Consider the following 22,218-nt stretch of genomic DNA (forward strand, 5'->3'; position numbering starts at 1 on the left):
ATGCAATCCATATCACGGGTCCCCATTGTCCACCTACTATATTACCAAAATCACAGTCATTGGACAATCCAAACCACAACCATGAAATGGAGAGTATAAAATTCATCAACCAAAATTATGTGGTTTAAATTGCCCAATTGGTGTAGCGACGTGCTCCATCCACAACCAAACAGACAATTTGGACGGTCTTGATTGACTTACATGTCCAAATGAATGTGCAGCAGATGAATCAACCATGATCTGTAAAATGGTACTAAACTCACAAAACTCTAGCCACTCATGCCCCTCTTTCTATTAATTCGCCTGCCTCAAGGCCACCGTACCAACATCCTATCCAGTTCTAAAACCTCAAAAGCCCACATCTACTGCACTTAGAGAGGAGAAATGAAGATGTTCCTCTTCTTATTATTTCTCTCCTTTCTTTCCATTGTGTTAGCTGATATTCGAGTGGGCTTCTACAACTCCACGTGCCCACAACTCCACGTGCCCACAAGCAGAATCCATCATCAAAGGAGTGGTGCAAAAGCACTTCACCACGTATCCTTCCATCACAGCAGCCTTCCTTCGCATGCATTTCCATGACTGTTTGGTTAGAATAAAGATATTCGTTTATTAAACATACCATGGTTTTAAATAACTTGTAAAAATTCATATACGTACGTATGCATGTTGAACATGGTTTTTAGAAAACGTTGCAACGGTCAACTACCGGCCATGATAACCAATTAGTGGTTGTACCGGACTTCTGTGGGCCCCAGGTCAAGTGTGCGTATGATCCATCCCGTCCATTAGATGTGGAATTTGATGTTAGGTCTTGAGGTAAAAAATCAGAAGTATCATAAACTCAGGTTGGCCACTCAACTGGTAAAAGTTTGGAGGTACGACCAACCAATAAAACCTTTCTCACTGTTTGTGGGACCCGTGTGGTTTATATGAAATCTAATTCATTCATCAAACGAGATCCACTAGGATGAAGGGTCAAACAAAAAATCAGGATATTTAGAAAGGTAGACGGGCCATACCGTGTGAAATTATAGGTCCTCATCATGATTTTACATTGCTTCCTACGTTGTGGCCCACCTAAGTTTTTGAGTCAGTATGATTTTGTGTTTCTACGGTGAGGATGAGGGAGAAAACATGATGAACAAGGTAGATCAGATGCAAAGTTGATGTGGGCCAACAGCAACACGGTACCACATGCGTTGCACCTTTTTATGTTTCCCTAACGCGACACCTGCAATCATTGATCAGTCCTTTTCAACCTGATAATTGGGACGCGGTTTGGCCAGTACGCTGCCACTAGCCAGGTGACTAGTGGTCGGTGCTTTGTGGGCCCCACCATAACGTTTGTCATTTTATCCACGCCGTCCATCTATTTTTCCAGATCATTTTAGGATAGATCCAAATCTAAGGTGGACCATACCATGGAAAACAGTACTGATGATTGAACTCTCACCATTAAAGGCTTACTAGGACCCACTGCAATATTTATTTGCCATCCAATCAGTTTATAAGCTCTCATAGACCTGGATAAAGGATAAAAAATAAATATCAGATTGATCCAAAACTTATCTAGCCCACAAGAAGTTTTTAATGATCAACCATTACAGTTTCCTATAGTGTGGTCCACTTGAGATTTGGAACTGCCTCATTTTTTGTCGCATACCATGAAATGATCTGGAAAAACAGATGCACTGCATGGATATACTACACATACATCATAATGGGCCCCACATTCAGGGCCACACCATGTTGGTTAAGGCCGGGCCGCACCTAATCTGCTCCCACGAATAATGCGGCCAACCTGATTATTAGAGTTGCCTACTCTTTGGCAAATCATGGGATATGTTGCCTTTTAATGAAGGGTATTTTAGTATGAATAAGTTCTGAAAAAAGAAACTCTATTTGCTTTTACATAGTAGTATGGATTTTTCACATTTTCCACTCTTATTCTTGTAGGGTTGTGATGCGTCGATACTAATAGATTCAAACAAGAAGAAGACATCAGAGAAGGCCGCTGGACCAAACCTAACAGTCCGAGGATTCGAGATCATCGACGAAGCCAAGAAAAGCTTAGAGAAGCAATGCCCATCAACCGTCTCATGTGCAGATATAATAACCATAGCAACTAGAGATGCAGTTGCCTTCTCAGGCGGACCAAAGTATTTAGTGCCCACTGGGAGAAGGGACGGGCTAGTCTCGAACGTAAGTGAAGTGAGATTACCTGGTCCTGCATCCTCCATCTCACAAGCATTGCAAGATTTCACAGCGAAAGGGCTTACTCTAAATGACATGGTTATTCTTTTGGGTGCACATACAGTTGGTGTAGCTCATTGCGGGTTCTTTCAGTACCGACTCTTGAATTTTAATGGGACGGGTAAACCAGACCCTTCCATGGATTCTAATCTAGTGGCTCAGCTTACTAAAACTTGTGGGAAGAAATCAAGGCCATTGAAAAAGGAACCAACTGCATTTTTGGATCAAAATACATCATTTGTGATCAATAATCAATATTACAATCAGCTTGTTTTGAAGAGAGGGATACTTCAGATAGACCAGGAGCTTACTCTGGATAGGTCTACAGCTGGTATAGCATCTAGCTTTGGGTCGGATGGAGCTGGGTTTCTTGAGAATTTTGCTGATGCCATGGTAAAACTGGGGAGTTTTCAAGTTTTAGTGGGGAATGCTGGAGAGATTAGGAAGAATTGCGGGGCCTTCAATTAACCCATTTCAATATCTAAATTCTGAAATGACTAAAAGAAGGGTTTATTGATATTTTATGTCCGACTGCAACTGTGTGCAATGTAGAAAATAATTACATCTTTGTGCTGAAGGGAATTGTTTTTCTCTTAATACAAATAAATGGATCTCCCTTCCAAATCTGGCTCCTTTCTCGCCTGGAAATTTTAGATGCAATCAAAGCAGTTCGGTCTCCTCAAAGCCCCCGGCCTAAATGATTTTCGTACCATATTCTTTCAAAATTATTAACATGCTTGTGGTAAGCACGGATGTCTCTTATCTCATTATTATTATTATTATTATTATTATTATTTGTTGTTCATCTTCTTCTTATTACTAATCTAGGGAATTTTACAAATAGTATCTCATTAATATGATATTTACATCCTAGTACCTTTTTAAATTATGTTTTTATTAAACTACTACATTAATCAAGTTATTGTCAAATGGGTAACTTCCATTACTTTTCTTTAAGTTTCATTATATTTTTTCCTAAACTGATAAAAATGCCTATAAATTTTTGAGGTTGCTTTAGAAAATTCAAAATGTATCTAGATGTAAATATCATTGATAATGTGTAATTGAAAAAAAGAAAAGATTTTTACAAGAGTATCTCATTAATATGGTATATATTTACATCCTACTACTTATTTAAATTACATTTTTGTAAGACTTTACGTGGCAAAAGGACCTTGCTGTGCATTGAGTATGAAGATCAAATAAATGTAATAGCGTATCTTGTTAGGACATCATCACTATAGGCTTGACTCTCCTTATACCATATTAGAGAGGTTCTGATGGGAATTCTAACTTTTGTTAATATGTTGGATTGAGAATTTAGCCTTGTTTTATAGTTATAGAGGGCAAATGAGTTTGAAACCCATCGAAACTCCTCTTCCTACAGCCCCACATGATTTTGGTAATCCGAGTTTAACTAAAATATTGTGTGTATATCACAGTTCTAGCATACCACCCCTTGCACGATTTCAGATGCATCACAAGTAAGTGTGGTCCACTGGTACACCCAGTCACATTAACTAACCCTTAGGACAATTTATATTGTTAATCAATAAAGCCCACCTTATAGAATTCTTACAGTTTTCACTGAGATATCTCACTAATAAAGTTATTTACAAAGAGGTACCTTCGGCTAGTTTTTTTTTTTTTGAACATTTGTTATAATTTTTCCTAAAATGACAGAAAAGCCCATCAAAGAAAATTTAAAAAGTAGCCACCGCATAATTTTCAAAAACTTCTCAAACAAAATCCCAAAGTCGGCTACGCATGGGTGCAATGTGGGCCCCACATCATGATGTATGTGTTTTATCTATGCTATCCATCCATTTTTCGACATTATTTTAGGGCATGATGCAAAAAAAATGAGGCAGATCCAAATCTTAGGTGGACCACACCATAGGAAATAATGTTGATTAAATGCACACCATTAAAAACTTCCTAGGGCCACCGTAATGTTTATTTTAAATCCAACCTGTTGACTAGGTCACGGAGGCTTGGATGAAGGGAAAATATAGGTACAGGTTCATTCAAAACCTTTTTGGCCCCAAGAAGTTTTTAATGATTCGCATTGAATCACCACTGTTTCTTATGGTGTGGTCCACCTGAGATTTGAATCTACGTCATTTTTGGCTCATGCCATACAATGATATGGTAAAATGGATGGACAGAGTGAATAAAACATATACATCATGGTGAGACCCACAAAGCACCATATACAACCACATCCAAGTTAAGTGCTATGTTGCTGGACGTGCATGGCCTACTAGAGAGTGCCCTGTGGGCCCAACCATAATGTATGTGTTTTATCCACGTTGTCTATATATTTTTCTAGATCATTTTAGAGAATGAGCCCAAAAATGAGACAAATTCAGATCTCAAGTGCACCATGCCACAGTAAAACAGTGGTGATCGAACACTCACCATTGAAAACTTTCGAGGGCCCACTGGAATGTTTGTATAGCATCAAACCTGTTGCTTATGTCACACCAGACCTGGATGAGGAGAAAACACAAATACCAGCTCCATCCAAAACTTTTGTAGTCCCAAGAAGTTTTTAACGGTGGGCATTCAATTACCACTGTTTCAGTGGTATGGTACACATGAGATTTGGATCTTCGACTCATTTACTGAAATGATCTGGAAATTTTTATAATGGGCATGGATAAAACAGATACATCATGGTGGCCGCCAGAGAGCACTGGCCTGGGCAACACAAGACACAGATTTCCACCAAAGCTTCCTGCCAAGGAACCTAGGTAGGCTCCCACTGTGATGTCCTTTAAAATTTCACTCCCTTTATCCGTTTTGCAAGCTTATTTTAGGTCATGCAGTAAGAAACGACCTATATCTAAGAAAAGTGGGGCACACAACAGGAAACAATGGTGATTGACATTGAAACATTTCTATGGCCACAAAAGTTTTGTATCAGTCTAAGTGTTGTGTTTTCAGTTAATCTCAGTGGTAATGACGTTGTAAATAGTTTGGATGTCATATAAACATCGAGGTTGAGCCAGGAAGGTTTCAACATTAGGCATTTCTTTCTCAGTTTTTAATGGTGGCCCTACCTGATGACTGGACTGGCCTATTTTTTGTCAACCGTCCATGCATTGTGGGGGCACTTGATTAATAAACTTCTCAACCTAGAAAGTTTCTAGACTATACGCATCGGGTAACCAAAGTTCCACAGTAAGAGAACCCATTTAGAAGGGGTGCTCTCATGCCTCAAAAATTAGGTTGAACCAACCATCATGTGGTACATCACATGAAGGCTTTTGAGTGATTGTTCATTTTTCTCTAATGGGGTGGCCCACTTGAAGATTGTAATTTGTATAGGCCTGATTTTTTGAAAATATCATCATCGCGCGTGTTGGTGTTCACTTGATGAGAAGGTTGGATGTCATGAAAACATCATGTGGGCCCATGCAAACAGGGTTGTAATAAAAGCTTTTTCTACAGACCTTTGTCGAAGTTCCCAAAGAAGTGACTATTTCCTGTTTGCACCCGAAACCGTATGAGCGAAGGAATCTGGCATGTCAGGTGAATAAGATATAGTTGTCCATCAGGTGGGTCTTATGGTACGATGTTTGGATGTCACTCACACGCCATGCTGGGCATAGGCCAGCTCCAATAGTAATTACCATACATTCCCCTAATTTCATTATTGAAGGGAAGATTCGGTGGAGTATGAAGAACAGTGGTACGGTAGAGCGGTCTCTCCAAAAGACACGTGACAAGTGATGTGCAAATTAATACACCCTACCATGGCACTGTTAAGTTCACTGATGTAGGATGTGGCACAGATACATTCTAAGCATGGTTCGACGAAAAGTGGGCCAAACTGAGGCATTAGTAATCCATCAAATCCAGTCTATTCCTGCACAGGGCATAATGTAACTGGCCCGAGGTATATTCTGATCGAAGAAATTCATTTTGGATACGAAGAAATTATAGTTCAAAGTGTAAAACGTAAATTGGTTATAACGTTTGATCCATTTATTGTTACAGATGTATGATCTATGAATTTTGACTGGAACTGGTTGTCCGAGGCTAACGCACTCATATAGTTGATTGCGTCCATCCGTTTCGCAAGAAAATGTATGCTTTTAGTTCGAAATTGTAATTTTAGGGAGAAATTTTACTATTTTTAGTAATTTCAATTATTGTTATATTTTCTTAATTTTAAAGTTTTAAATTTTCGTCTTTTTAAAAATTACTTGTAATCATTCTTTTAGTGAGGTTTATCTGGACTTTCTATATTTGACAAATTAGGCTTTAGATGAATTTTATTATTTTGGATAACTTTTATTAGGGTAAGAATTTTTGCTCTTTTTTTTTCGGTAATTAAGAATTAGGATTTTATTTTTCTTATTTTAGTAGTTTTATGAAGAAAAAAAAGTACACTACATATTATTGATTAATAAAAATTCTAATTTTTTTTTCTTGTGAATTCAAGAATAACCTTGTAGATTCAAGGTTTTGCATGTTGTTAAAAAGGATGTCTTAAATCTGAAAAGTTTTAAAAAAAGTTCGATTCGAAGTCCAACAACAATGTTTCTGAAATTTCCAAGGTCTTCGACCAGTCGAGGGACAGGCTCGACCAGTCGAAGGTTACGCAGATTCTGTGTGGATTATGTGCGGACTGCGTAAATTTGAGGTGGTTTCAGAGAGGTGCGTAAGTAGAGTTTCCTAAACTATAAATAGGAGTCCTTATGGCCATTCTAAGTGAGGTTAAGGCTTTCTAAAAGTATTCTAAGGGTTTCTATAAGAGGTTCTAGGGTTTCAAAGGGTGTAGCAAGGGTGAGATTCGAGGTTGTTTGAATCGGGTAAGTCCTTTCACTATGTAATTTATGCTTTCATAGTAGTATTCTGTCGCTTTGTGCTAGTTTTTTTCCAAAAAGTTTTCTAAATTAAATATGTGTATTCTCTTATGATTGCTTGGTGCTCTTGGATTACTATCCTAGATCAGTATCTGTGTGATTCCGCAACACAAATCCCGACAAGTGTATCAGAGCAATCATTGGGGCACAGATCTGAATCTAAGGGATATGCAATAATGGTAAGCACTAGGTATGATATTGAGAAGTACTCCGGAAAAAATAACTTTGAGTTATTAAATATCAAGATGATCATCTCCTTAATCAAGCAATGCGAAGATGGTGTTCTTGAGGAGCGAAAGTCTACTATGACTGATGATAATTGGAATACTCTTGATAAGAAGGTCTTATCCTTGATCCATTTATGTCTCACGGATGAGGTTCTCTACAATGTCATAAGGGAAAAAACTGCAGCTAAGCTATGGGCGAAGTTAGAGGATATCTATGCGAAAAAATTCTCTGAAAATCGCCTACACTTAAAAGCGTCAGTGGTATAACTTCAAGATAGCAGAAGGTAGAGATCTGGAGGCTCACATCAACAACTTTAATAAATTGGTTTGCAAATTGTTAAATATAGAGGAAATGATAAAAGATGAGGAACAATCATGTATGTTGCTGAATTCTCTTCCGACATCGTATGAGTCATTTAAAGACACAATGTGCACCATAAATAAAACTCTGAGTATCAACCCCGTTATCTCAGCCCTTCAAGGGAAGGCAATGAGAAAGCTAAACGGTGACACTATTTACGAGGGGCATGAATTCTAAATAAGGTATATGATCTTTGAGTTCTAGATCAAAATCCAATGGCAAGGGCAAAGGAAAGGTAAAGTCTTGAACTGTGGGATAGAAGGACACATAAAGAAGGATTGTACAAATCCTAAATCTAAGAAAAAAGAATCTGAGGCTTCATAAAGGGAGGCCAATGCTGCCACGTCAGATGGATCGAGTGGATGTGATGGTGATGTTTTGTCTGTGTCTACAATCAGACAGTCATACGATGATCGTAGGGGCGAGTGAATTCTAGACATAGGGGCATCCTTTCACATGACTCCTCATCGGAGTTGGTTCGCCAGCTACAGGGAGTGTAATGGTAGACATGTGTTTATGGGTAATGATGTTGCCTGTAATGTTGTGGCTGTTGGTACGGTGCGTATCAAGATGTTTGATGGGACAGAACATACCCTGACTGGGGTGAGGCACATTCCTAACATGAAGAAGAATCTGATTTTTCTTGGTGTACTTGAAGCAATGGGCTGGAAGTTCACAGGTATTGATGGTGCTCTTAAAGTATTTAAGGGGGCACGGGTAATCATGAAAGTGCAACGACTCGGTGATCTTTACAAGTTGATCGAGAGCACTTCAAAAGGTGAAGCTGCAGTAGCTGTAGCGGATTCCACCTCTGCACGTGTGTGATATGCTGGGCATGACCACATGAGCAAGCAGGGCATGAAGGCTGAGACGCGCGGACAGAGATACAAAGCAGGTGGAGTAGCCACCTATGAGAAGAATCACATAGTATAATCGCAGGATATCGGCGAGGTACATGAACGACTCCAATATCACATATGCTCTCGTTATAGGCGAGGGGGATCCGTCTACTATTCAGATGGTTCTAGGTGAGCCTAGTACTAAGAAGTGGAAGGTAACTATGGACGATGTGATTGACTCGTTGTACCAGATCGGCATATGGGAGGTGGTGGAGATTCCAGTAGGCCAAATAACGGTTGGATGCAGGTGGATCTTCAGGAAGATACATCATAGATACAGAGCGAGGTTGGTAGCGAAGGGTTATGCTCAAAGAGAAGGGATCGGCTTCTCAGAAATATTCGTGCCGACTGTATATTATGTGTCTATATTAGATCCGTGATTGGCGCTGGTTGACCAATGCGATCTCGAGCTGGAAGGATGGATGAAGAGTCTGCACTTCTATACGAAAAATTGGAAGAACGGATCTATATGAAGCAATCAGAGCGGTTCGAAGTTAAAGGGTCTGAGAAAAAAAGTTTGCAGGAGGTCGTGGTACAACCTATCACCGAGGCAGTGGTATAAAATTTGATTCCTTCATAGTGAGTCAGGTGTTATATGTTGATGACATGTAGATCGTCAATCATATGACATGTCTGAAATCAACGTACTAAAGACTCAGTTAAGTGGTACATTTAAGATGAAGGATCGAGGGGCTGTAAAGATGGTTCTCGGCATCGATATTCATATATAGAGACTGGAAGAGGAGTAGGTTTTGGTTATCTCAAGCAGAATACCTTGGGTAGGTATTAATCAAGTATGTGGTGGACCAAGCAAAGCCAATGAGCGTTCCCTATGCGTCTCTCCTCAAGCTTCCTCAAGACATGTTCCAAAACAGATGAGGAAAAGCAGGATATGTCTTATGGTCCTTATTCGAATGCAGTTGGCAGTGCATGCCATGGTCTATATTAGACCGGTTATTTCACAGGCAATCGGTGTTGTGAGTAAATACCCCGACAAGCAACATTGGATGGTGATGAGATGATTACTTTGATACATTTGAGGTAAAAAGATTGCGTCTTTACTTTTGAGAAAATAGGGACAAAGTTGGTTGGGTATGTGGATTCAGATTACGCAGGCAATGTGAATTTCAGAAAATTGACTTCAAGTTACTCGTTTGTACTAGCGGGTAGAGCAATTAGTTGGATGTCCATGTTATTCGACAGATGCTTGAGGAAGGAGGTGTAACTCTGGAGAAGATTCACACCAGCGTAAATCTGGAAGGCATGATCACCAAGGTCGTTCCTGTAGAGAAGTTCAAATTCTGTGCAACTTATCTGGGCTTGGCGATGGCGTGAAAAGAGGACGAAGTATGCACAAAAAACTATGATGTGATGTAGAGATAAAAGAAAAGGTCAAAAAGCTACACGTTTGAAGATTGAAGACATGGTGGAGATTGTTGTTAAAACTTAAAGGATGTCTTAAATCTGAAAAGTTATAGAAAAAGTTCGACTAGTCAAAGCAAGTTCGACTCAAAGTCTAGCAACAATGTTTTTAAAATTTCCGAGGTCTTTGACCAGTCGAGAGACAGGCTTGACTGGTCGAAGGTTACGCTAATTGTGCACGGATTCTATGCGATCTACGTAAATTTGAGACGGTTTCAGAGAGGTGCATAAGTTGAGTTTCTTAAACTATAAATAGGAGTTCCTATGGCCATTCTAAGTGAGGTTAAGGCTTTCTAAAGGTATTCTAAGGGCTTTTAGAATGGGTTCTAAGGTTTCAAATGGTGTAGCAAGGGTGAGATTCGAGGTTGTTCGAATCGGATAATTCATTTCACTTTGTAATTTATGCTTTCACAGTGGTATTCTGTCGCTTTGTGCCGTGGTTTTTTTCCGAAAGGATTTTCTACGTTAAATCTTTGTGTTCTCTTGTGATTGTTTGGTGCTCTTGGATTGCTATCCTAGATTCATATTTGTGTGATTCCACAGCACAAATCTCAACATTGCACACTTGAGGTAGATGGTGATCTTCCTCATCACACCCTTCTCCGTGTCATCCACACATCCTCATCCTAATTGTTCCTTGCGGTGAGGCTCATACACATTTAGAAAACAGCTAGTGGGGATATATTGCCTTTTAATGGAGAGTATTTCAGTTATGCACAAGTCCTGAAAAAAGAAAAACTCTTTTTGATTTTATATACTAGTATAGATTTTTCATTCTAATTCTTATAGAGTCACATTTTCTACTCATTCTTTTAGGGGTTGCGATGCATCTATACTAATAGATTGGACAAAGAAGAAGACATGGGAGAAGGTTGTGGGACCAAACCTAACAGTACGAGGATTTGAGATCATCAATGAAGCCAAGAAAAGCCTAGAGAAGCGATGCCCATCAACCGTCTCGTTTGCGGATATAATAACCATAGCAACTAGAGATGTGGTTGCCTTCATGGGCGGGCCAAACTATGCGGTGCCCACTGGGAGAAGGGATGGGCTAGTCTCGAACGTTAATGAAGTGAAATTACCAGGTCCCACATTCTCCGTCTCGCGAGAATTGCAAGATTCACAGCGAAAGGGCTTATGCTAAATGATCACTCTCTTGGCTGCACATACAGTGGGTGTGGCTCATTGCGGGTTCTTTCAGGACCGACTCTTGAATTTTAAAGGGACGGGCAAGCTAGACCTGTCGATGGATTCCAATTTAGTTGCCCAGCTTACTAAAATTTGTGGGAAGAAATCAAGGTCATTGAAAAGCGACCCAACTGCATTTTTGGATCAAAACACATCATTTGTGATCAATGATCAATACTACAATCAGCTTCTCTTGAAGAGAGGGGTACTACAGATAGACCAAGAGCTTACTGTAGATAGCTCTACAGCTGGTATTTTAGCTAGCTTGGGGTCGGATGGAGCTGGGTTTCTTGAGAAATGTGCCGATGCCATGGTAAAGACGGGGAGTATTCAAGTTTTAGTAGGGAATGCTGTAGAGATTAGGAGGAATTGCAGGGTCTCGATCAATACACCCATTTGAATATCTAAATTCAAACATGACTGAAAAAACGGTTTATTGATATTGTATGTCCGACTGCATCTGTGTGCAGTCGGACAATGCTGCCCTGATCAAGCTCCTTTCTCACTAGGAAAATTTAGATGCTATCAAGCAATTGGGTCCTATCAAAGCCCCAGCCCAAATGGTTTTCAGGCCATATTCTCTCAAAATTATTAAGATTTAATGGCCCAAGGTGTTAATATGTTTGGGAGGTTCTGTTCTTATCTAAACCATCATCACTCCCTGTTGGCCTTGGCAACTCACGAAAATGTCAATATGTTTGGACCTTCTGGTAGTTAATAAATCTCAGCCCTTCTTGCACCCCATCTTGGTGCTCCTTGAGATGATGCTTATGACCCATTGATGTAGAGCAGGTTGCGGACACTTTTATGGCCAAGATGGACCAGAGAGGGCTCAATTGGAGGCGGAAGTGATAAGGACCATCAGAACCTCAAAACAGTCATATCTTGCAAACTGAAATGAGTTTTGCCACATATCATGTATGATTTTGGGTATGAGAAGCTACTTACTATCAATAATAAGTTTTAATTCCACCGTAACTTTTCATCCTTTGAGTTTGAAGAGTCGTGCCCAACAGGAAAAGGGCTTAGAAAAAAAATGGAAAATAACGTGACTAGACTAAATTGGACAATTAGGGCGTGTTTGGGCTGTGGGATTAGAAGGGATTGGGTGGGATGGGATTCAAAAAACATAATTATTACCCATGGCAGGGATTGTCCCCTGTTGCCATGGGATAAGATTAATGCCATGCTTTGTTGGTAATACGGTGGTACATTGAATGGATATACCCACCATTATTTGAAATTACTGAGAATAACACACATGTGTTATATCTAAACCGTTCATTTGTTTTGTAACCTCATTTTATGGCATGGGCCTAAAAATGAGGTAGATCTAAAACTTATGTGGCCCCAAAGAAGTTTTTAACAGTAAGTATTCAATCCCCGTTGCTTTCTATGGTGGAGTCCACTTGAGCTTTAGATTTACCTGATTTTTTGGCGAATGCTCTAAAATAATCTCAAAAAATGGGTGGACGGTGTGGATATAGCCCACACATCATGGTGGGACCTACACAACTTGCTAACATTTAGTGAAATTGGCATGTACCCTATGCAATTCCATCTAATCGAATTCCAAGCTTTCCCATTCTTTCCAAACATGGCGTGGAATTGGCACAGGACCATATGAATGCCATCCCACCTAATCCCTTCTAATGCCACTGCCCAAACACGTCCTTAGTCTAGTAAGAATCACAACTGTCTATAAAGGAAAGTTTACTATTTATAGTAAGTCACATTTTCAGAGAGTTTGAGTTGTAGTTTAATTCTAAAAACTTCGTCCTAGGTTTGAGTTCACTATTTAAAGGATTTCAATTTTATTTTTTTTATCATCAATCAATTTATTTTGAATTATTAGTAATTATTTATATTTTCTTCCCTCGTGGAGTCGAGGAATCTCTGGATTAGTCTAGCAACCATCTATAAATAGTGAGTTTACTATTTACAGTAAGTCACATTCTTAGGGAGTTTGAGTTGGACTTTGATTCTAAAACTTCGTCCTAGGTTTGAGTTCACTATTTAAAGGATTGTATTTTTTTATTTTTTTCTTAATATCATCAATCAATTTATTTTGAATTATAAGAAATTATTTCTATTTTCTTCCCTCATGGAGTCGAGGAATCTATGTGAGGAGTCCAGAGAAAAACTATGGATTCAGAGTAATAATTCTTGAGGAAGACGGTAATCGAACTCATCACATTCTTCCCTATGTCACCCATCAAGCTTACTACTCCAATGTGGCCCACCTGTAATATATGATTGAGAAACCAATGGCCACAAAACTTATTTGGTCTCTCTTTGCAGCAAGGAGTGTTACCAGCTCTTTGACTTTCCAGTCTGGATTTGTACTACAGAAAACAATACATTCCGTTGGCACAATATTGAATTGCATTAAAGGTCAGTTACTATGTTTGTATCAGATGGAATGTATCGCCGATGGTTTTGTCGGAAACAGCCTAAGAGTGATGCCAGTAGGAGGTAAAACGACGGAGAGTAGATTCGAATGGTTCAGTCATGTGAAACAAAGGCCAAAGACGGCTCCAACAACAGAACATAAGTTGAGCTTGAAGGGCTTGAAGAGGAGAAAAACCTGAAAGTTCTTGAATTGAGGTTACCCACAGAAGGCCTTGGATAAAATCCACCAGCAAAACAAGATTCACAAAGCCATTCCCAAATAGATGGGACAAGGCTTTAATGGTGATGATGATCCATCACCATTCACCTAGCATTCTGCGTTGAGATCTAAGATAGTGTACTATCTAGGATCAATCTTGATGTGAAACAGATAGAGCTAACTGTAAACAGCCATTCCATTTCAAAATTCGTTTGGAATGTTCTCTAAGGTTATTTTTCAAGCCAAGAGTTAGATACGTTTCCTACTCACTTTCACCATAAACTGAAACTAAGCAAACGGTCCGGATGTTATATGAATCTCAATCTGAGCATATGCATAGTGGACAAGCAGGCCCTATCATGGAGGATGAACGTGATCAGATCAATCACCGTCTTCCTCAAGGATAACTACTCCGAATTCACGGAGCTACTCTGGACTCCTCACAGAGACTTCTCGGATCCACGATGAAAAAAAGAAGCCAAATAGAAAATAAATTCTATAAAATTCGAAATTGATTGATGAATTGACTAATGTGTTTCCTTACACCATTAATAAAGAAAAAAATAAACCAAAATTCGTAATTACCAAAAATAGCAAAATTCTAACTCTAATAAAAATTCTAATTTTAATAAAACTCTTCTAAAGCCTAATTTTTAAAAATAAAAATTTCAAATAAACTTTTGCTAGAAGAATCTTAGTATAATTAATAATTACAAGTTATTTCTCAAAGGGAATAGAAAAAATATTTAAAAATTCGAAATTACTTAAAATAGTAAATTTTTTTCTAAAAATTCATTTATGAGCTGAAAGTGCGTGTTTTCTAACAAAACAGACAGATGCGTGGTTCACCTCGAATGGCCCGTTTAAGTAAAGATTGATAGGTTGCGCACCCCGTAACGATACTTGGATCAAAAGTTACGATCAATTTACGGTCCACCTTCTTTGGCCCAACCATGCTAGGAGCATATCTGTGACACGTTCTACATCAGATCGGATGGCCCGTTTCAGTAAAGATTGATAGGTTGTACACCCCGTAACGATACCAAGGTCAAAAGTTACGATCAATATACGGTCCACCTTCTTTTGGCCCAACCATGCTAGGAGCGTATCTGTGACACGTTCTACATCAGATCGGATGGCCCATTCCAGTAAACATTGATAGGTTGTGCGCCCCGTAACAATACCCAAATCGAAAGTTACAATCAATTTACGGTCCACCTTCTTTTGGCCCAACCATGCTAGGAGCGTATCTGTGACACGTTCTACATCACCCTACATCTCAGTGACCTATAAGATTGAAATGGGCCCAACAGATGGACCACGGAGCATTAAACTCGTGGCCATCCCATATTAGGTCTTTGCTGCATTTCCATGTTCAACACCTGTTTGTGGGCCACTAATGACGAGTTAGCTAGGATTGTTCAATTGGGAAAACTTTCTGAGAATCCTCCATCCACAATGGGACCATCACACCAATAGTCTGGATCACTCATCCACGGGCCCCACTTGTCCAAACTCACTTCAATGAGTTTAGTATACCTTGAAAGGAACAATCAAGGTAATCAAAACAATAGAAAACTCAAAGAACAAAGAAGCAGATTATTGCAACCAACAAAGACATGAGTTAGCCTAAAAACACACTGTATCCCACAAAACATTACAATTCTCCAAGCTCCCACATTCCTGCAAACACCCAAGAACATTATTCCTGTTGAAAAATCCAAAGAACACAGAGAAAGTAGGAGATGCAAATTCTTTAGAGAGGCTTCATTGACTCTTCCACCTTTCCGAAACCTTCCTCCCTTTCAGGAGGGGAGGATGGTTTCAAGGTAGTAACGGCTGCCTCCACATCAACCTTGCCATCTTCGTCCTTCACCGCCAAGAGGATCAACAAGATCAGCAAAGGATAAGCAACTGTCATTTGGGACCAGTTCACAACCACCTGCCTTAGCAATGAGGTTTTGCGCGCATCTAGTTGCCAGGCCACAGCTGCCCCTGCACTCTGCCACCCCCTGTAGAATCCACTATACCTGCCATAGCCATAACAAGCCCAATTGATCAAACAGCCTGAAATAAACTAGAAAAAGTATCAACTATGATAATCAGAGACAGCTAAAACCCTATTTAGATGTGATAGAAAAAGCACACTTGCAAAAGCATGAACTTCCTATATGGTTGAAACTTCTCCAAACACTGCAACATTTTACAACAGAACAGAGAGAAAAAACTATCCACCACAAGTTGATAGATAAAAATCCACTACCACCATTAATGAATGCACCCATACTTCTCAATTAAAGGGTAATCAATTGGCCAGTCACTGCCAAAAAATCACACTGCTTAGAGGTTCCTGTCCATTCAATCAGCGGCCTGATTTTTCGAGCACTGAACAAAAGGAATGAGCAACAAAGGATATTTCATTTTATAGGGAGAAATTATATGATCCTTGACCAGAGAATAAGCATCTGGACCATGTTCGCGTATGGTTCGGTGACCACATTGTTAGTCTGATGACGCCTATGGTGGATGGAGTGTGTCCGGGAAATAGAATCCTGATTGTTCAATTGCCATCTGCAAATAGACAGTTAAGAGAAGAAACATAGAAAAACAGGCCAAATTCGACTTAGGCAGAAAATTAGATGTATAGGATGTTCCTATATGGGAGATTTTTGGGGCATGTCCCATCCATGGTACTGCTGATCATATAAGGGTCTGGATTACTGAACCATGGACCCACTTCCACCAGCATATCCTTGAGGTCAGAATCCTATATAATTCCAGTTTGTTGGGATAATTCAGGTGTGTTTTTGGCTGTGGCTCATTGAAGAGGTGACCCACCAGTTTTACAGTCCAGATCACTTAGATACAGAATGCAACATACATATACAGACATGAACTCCCTACTGTTGGCATTATTACTTAATCAATGGACCATATAGGAAATTAAGAACCAAAAACTGTAACATTTTCATAGAGCAGATCATCAAGAAACTGAAACCAATAAAATTCAAGAAACAGAACAATAACTGGGAACTGTTGGATATAAGAAAATGATACCTGCTAAGGGTCATGGAATCATCAGCCAAAGCTCCCATCACCCAAAAAACCGTGCTCTGAAACATGGCGTCCAGCAACCCATAGCTGAAATACAACACAAACGGGCCTGCATAATCATTGCCGGAGTTCTTAAAATCCAACTGTTCTGGCAAATCGGCATACGAATAATTCAACTGGTTCACAAACCCACCACCCCAAATCGCAGTCCCAACCAAGGCCACAATCCCACTGCCGACGAACCCCCTCATCCGCCTACTCTTGAAACTGAAATCAAGAACATACCCAATTACGATAGATCCCAGCATCTCGGCAACCCAATAGCACACATTGTTCAATCCCCTCGTCCGTAGATTGAACATCAATTTGTTCACATTATTGAACTGATAGGTGTGGAAGAAGTTGCTGGCCCACGCAGAGGGGATGATTAGGATCATCTTCCAGTTGAAGAACAGCTTCAAGATCTCGATGGCCTCAGTGTAGGTACTAGAGTACTTGACGTTGGTGGGTCGGGAGCCGTCATTGCGAACGACACTGGATGGTGGGAGGATAGAGAGTGTTAGGAGGGTGCCGGCCGACATGAAGCACATTAAGGCGATGTAGGTAGCGTCATTGACAGAGACGGCCTCGGTTCGGTTGTAATTGAGGATGAATAGTATGAAGCCACCGATGACGCTGCCGAGGTTGAAGATGCTCCAGAAAAGGGAAATGTAAGTGCCTTTGCGGGAAGGCGGCGGGTAGGATGTCATGATGGCACCTTGGCCGGCCCATAGGAGGGCGGCGCCAATGCCAAGAATAGCGCCGGCAATGATAGCGAAGGCCTGGTGGTGGTAGTGGTTGTAGTAGAGGAAGGAGCCTGCGTAGAGGACGTAAGTGGAGCAGCCGGCGAAGAGGGTGAGGCGGGGACCGAGGACGTTGTAGATACCACCGCCGAGGATGCCGAAGACGGCGAAGGTCGTGTAGAGAGCTGTGTTGGCGTTGTTGGCGGCGGTGGGGTCCACCTGACCGCCACCACCCATACCAGTGAGGGCGTTGAACATGCCGGGGCAGCAGAAGCAGATGAGGCCGATGAGGCTAACCTGCACGAGGGGGGAGTTGTAGCGGAACATGGTGGTGGGAGACTGTGTGGCCCTTAGAAGTTTGGGCTGAAGTTGATATTTGTTTACCCCCTTATCAATGTTTTTCTTACCTCGTGAACAGGTTAGATGACAAATAAACATTATTGTGGACCTAAAACAAAATAACTTTTAATAACGATGTTTAAAACCATTGTTTCCTGTGATATGAGTTCCAAATTTCCTAGAACCGTTAGTAACGGTTCGGTTCCGGTTTCACCCCAAAACCGGACCAAACCGAACTGTGTGCACCCCTATTCAAACCAACGATCAAGGTGAAAATGCATTTGAATTTCAAACTAGGGAAAAGGTAAAAATGACGAAAAAGGTTATTTCCATATTCCCTCGTAATCAAACAGGCCCTTAATTGAATGAACGTGGATTGGGCAGTGGCCCTGTCTCGGACGCGGATTTCCTGCGTTGGGTACGTAGGTGGGCCCACTGGGATGTTTGTGAGAAATCCTCACCGTCCATCCGTTTTGTGAGTTCATTTTATGACATGAGGTCAAAAATGAACCGTATATAATGGTCAAGTGGGCAGAAAACGTGACAATTAAACGTCCACAGTTGAAATATTGGTGGGGCCACAGAAGTTTTGAATCATGCTAATATTTTTGTTTTCACTTCATCCCAGTAGGAATGTCTTTATTAACGGTATGGATGGCATGTAAACATCACTGTCGAACCCAGGGAAGTTTCAACCGTAGGATTTCCCTAACTACCTTTTCCTTTGATACGACCCACTTGAGTCTTTGATCCTGTTCAAGTTTGGTCTAATAGCTTAAAATTAGCTCATGAATCGGATGGATGGAGTGGACTCCTGACAAACATCATGGTGGCCCAACTAAGTTCCCAGCGCAGGAACTTCCTGCGAAAGGCTTCAGCAGGAAATCCGCGTCCGCCTCGTCCGAGGTGGGGGTTTAGTCGGACGGGGAAACGGATTGGCTAGTCCCCCTGCCACTAGTCCGGTCGCTGGTGGTCAGTTCTCTGTAGGCCCCACCATGATGTATGTGTTTCATCCATGCGGTTTATCCATTTTTATATATCATTTTAGTGCTTGATACCAAAAATGAGAAGGATATAAATCTCAGGTGGACTACACTACAGGAAAACAATAGTGATTAGATATCCACCATTAAAATCCTCCTAAAGCCCACTGTACTGTTTATTTCACATCCAATATTTTGATTATGTCACACAGACCTAAGTTGAAGGGAAAAAACAAAGATCAGCTTAATCCAAAACTTTTATGGCCACCAAAAATTTTATAATGGTTCAGGTTCATTCGACACTGTTTCCTGTAATGTGGTTCACTTGATACTTGGGATATACCTCATTTTTGGTCTCATAAAATAAAATGATCTAGAAAAATAGATGGACGTCATGAATGAAACACATACATCATGGTGGACCCCACAGAGCACCTACCACCAGCCATTGGCTGGTGGCAGGGGAACTAGCCAATCCGTTTCCTAGTCGGACGGCATGCTGGTGTAAGAAATGGAGCCCACGTAAGATTTGAAAATTGCTGTAGGTAGTCGACCGGATTCATTTGTCGGTATTCGATTTTGATTGGCTGGAAATTGGTATTTAGAACAGGAGAGCGAGAGAGAAATTTGGAGCACGGGTTACTTTTATGCTGGAAGTTGGGAGTTTATCAGTTTGGGATGGGCGCAGTGCAACGGGTGCAGATTGGGTGTTAACCTTACCGGAGGTCCTACCTTGATCATATGCTGTTTATCCATTCCGTCCATCCGTTTTAAATATCATTTTAGGACATGGTCCCAAAAATCAAACATATACAAATCACTTCTGGACCACATCATAAGAAATAGTGATGATTGGATGCTCACCATTAAAGTTTTCACAAGGCCTACTATAAGCAGATCCGTAATGTTTATTTTCCATCCTAGCCATTGATAATTTCAACCAGAAATGGGTGTAGGGAAAATAAATATTATATTGATCCAAAACTTTTGTGGCCTAAAAAAGCTTTTAATGGTCATTCACCACTATTTCCTGTGGTGTGGTCTAACAGAAATTTGGATCTACTTAATTTTTGGGATAAATTCCTTAAATAATCTGAAAAATTGGATGGACGGCGTGGATATGAAACAAATTGATCAAGATGGACCCCACACGGTAAGGTCAACAACCACCCGCCTAACCGCTAATCCGCTCGGCAGTTGACAGGTACTGCCGTCCCTGTACATGCGGAAGCGGATTGAGTACTGCGTACAATGTGGAGTCACCATAATTGTTATATGTCTTATCCACGCCATTTAATCGTTTTTTTCATATTATTTTAGCTATGATCCTGAAATTAGATTACATGAAAAGCTCAAGTGGAATAGAAACAGCTAAAATAATGACGTCCACCGTTGAAATCTCCCCAAGACCTACAGTGATGTTTATTTGCCATTAAACATGTGATCCTAACCGCTGGATTTGAGGATTAACCAGCCACTTTTCACGCGCGTCTGGGCTGTTGATGAGCAGGCCAGCTCTGTTATTGGGCCAGGGAACATACCCATGGGGCCCAACTGCTTGGCCAACACGAGCTCTCATGTGACGTTTGCACTTTGCACTAGGTAGGTCGGATCTGGTTGACTCAAAGACTCCAAATAGTCTTTACTTAACGTAACTCAACATTTAATAATTAAATTAATACTATTTGAGGATGGAGTTCCCTATTCATTCCCGAACTTAGTTTGTAGATATGGAGCCCATTGTTGGTCTATCCAAGCTTTGATGACCTACTCTTGGCCCAATTCAATTAGATTGGGCGCAGGCGTAGACAAGGGCCTGGATTGGGTTTTCATGTGTAATTATGATGTGTGGGCATGCCAGAGTTTCCCTGACTCAAGGATTAATTGAATTGTCACAGATTAGAGATTGGACACTAGATCCAGAGTCCTCTCAGCCATATATATTGCACTTTGTTCAGGTGATTTATGGAAAGAAATTAAGCTAATCCTTCTAAATGAGTTCTTTTGGCCGTGTAACAATAGACGTGAGTCTCTTTTTCTTTCAACATGATTCGCTATCGAAGTTCAATAGTAAAAATAATGAGGAAAGAATATATAAGACGAAAGCACTCTTCTATTAATCATTTTTACAATAATGGCACCCATGATCGGATTGAGGGACGATGATCCGTTTGTTACCCAATCAAGACTGAGCTTCGTAGCAGGACGGTCATGATGTGCGGGACAGATGTCTATCCGTCACTCGATTGGAATCGGGCATCATAGCCAGACAACCGATGGAGGCGTATCTTCAACAATATATTCGTTACTCGATTGAAATCGAGCTTTGTAATGAGACAGTCAGTAAGGTGATAACTTGTTCATGGTCTTAATAGGAACCAAGCACGTGACAAGATCAACTATTCGTTCGTCATCTGGTATGGACCAATGGCGAGATAGCTGGTGAAATCACCTATCACATAACAGGAAAGCATCACATCCTTCCGTATATGAAGGGTGGAGAGCTAAACTAAGGATTAAAAACTAAGGAGGCCATGTTGTGAGAACCAATGGAGCTAAACTAAAATAAACAAATAAAACAATAAATATCCATGACAAACAGGAAAGTAAAGACAAGCTTTGTTGTATTGGCATGAGGCTACGAGCTCTTCATGGAGTTTTGTTTATATAAGCTTCTAAGAGGCGGTGGCGTTGTGTAGTATTCAATGTCGTGAAAGATTTGGGTAATTGGTTGTGGAGATATCCTTGATTCTTCTACATCAAAGTATCCTATCACATATGGTCACGTGTACTTAGACTCCCACATTGACTCCCACATTGAAAGATTGTGGGATTCCTTACGTCACTTGGTTTTACAATCCATGACAAGGATCTAGCATGTAATGCTCCATAAAGATCTTCTTTGATTGGATATTAGCAATTAATGCTAGATAGAGATCTTTGATATGCTATTAGCATTTAATGATTCGAGAGAGATGGAGACTTCTTTTAGCCAGACATGCTTTTGGCAGCGTATCTCTTGCTCCTCTTTAAAGTAATCTACACTACATGTGGCAAGGCTGCCACATGATGTCTCATGGACCGTTTGATCTAGCACACCACATCATGTGTAAAAAATGCTCTTGGTCCGTGAATAGAATTTCATCCATCATTTAGCATCTAGTGCATACACATGGCAGCATCTCATTGGCCTACATAGGTGTACGAAAAACAGATATA

The 22,218-nt window shown here is 40.4% G+C and overlaps 2 protein-coding genes and 1 pseudogene across 2 annotated transcripts; 2 read left to right on the plus strand and 1 right to left on the minus strand.

The window, feature by feature from the left end:
* Positions 1-384: 384 nt before the first annotated feature.
* Positions 385-2,820, plus strand: LOC131233901 (peroxidase 44-like). Its single transcript, XM_058230743.1, is given in 3 exon segments — positions 385-459; positions 461-607; positions 1,960-2,820. Coding segments are annotated over 3 exon segments (987 nt in total). The 3' UTR covers positions 2,725-2,820.
* Positions 2,821-9,038: 6,218 nt separating this feature from the next.
* Positions 9,039-11,630, plus strand: LOC131232317 (peroxidase 44-like; annotated as a pseudogene).
* Positions 11,631-15,420: 3,790 nt separating this feature from the next.
* On the minus strand, positions 15,421-18,021 carry LOC131232649 (UNC93-like protein 1). Its single transcript, XM_058229035.1, has 2 exons — positions 16,899-18,021; positions 15,421-15,871 (listed from the first exon to the last, which is right to left on the minus strand). Exons 1-2 carry the CDS (start codon positions 18,002-18,004, stop codon positions 15,598-15,600), a joined length of 1,380 nt encoding a protein of 459 aa, XP_058085018.1. The 5' UTR covers positions 18,005-18,021; the 3' UTR covers positions 15,421-15,597.
* Positions 18,022-22,218: the final 4,197 nt, after the last annotated feature.

Source organism: Magnolia sinica, chromosome 18, assembly GCF_029962835.1.
Source record: "Magnolia sinica isolate HGM2019 chromosome 18, MsV1, whole genome shotgun sequence".
In the NCBI taxonomy this organism is placed as follows: Eukaryota; Viridiplantae; Streptophyta; class Magnoliopsida; order Magnoliales; family Magnoliaceae; genus Magnolia; species Magnolia sinica.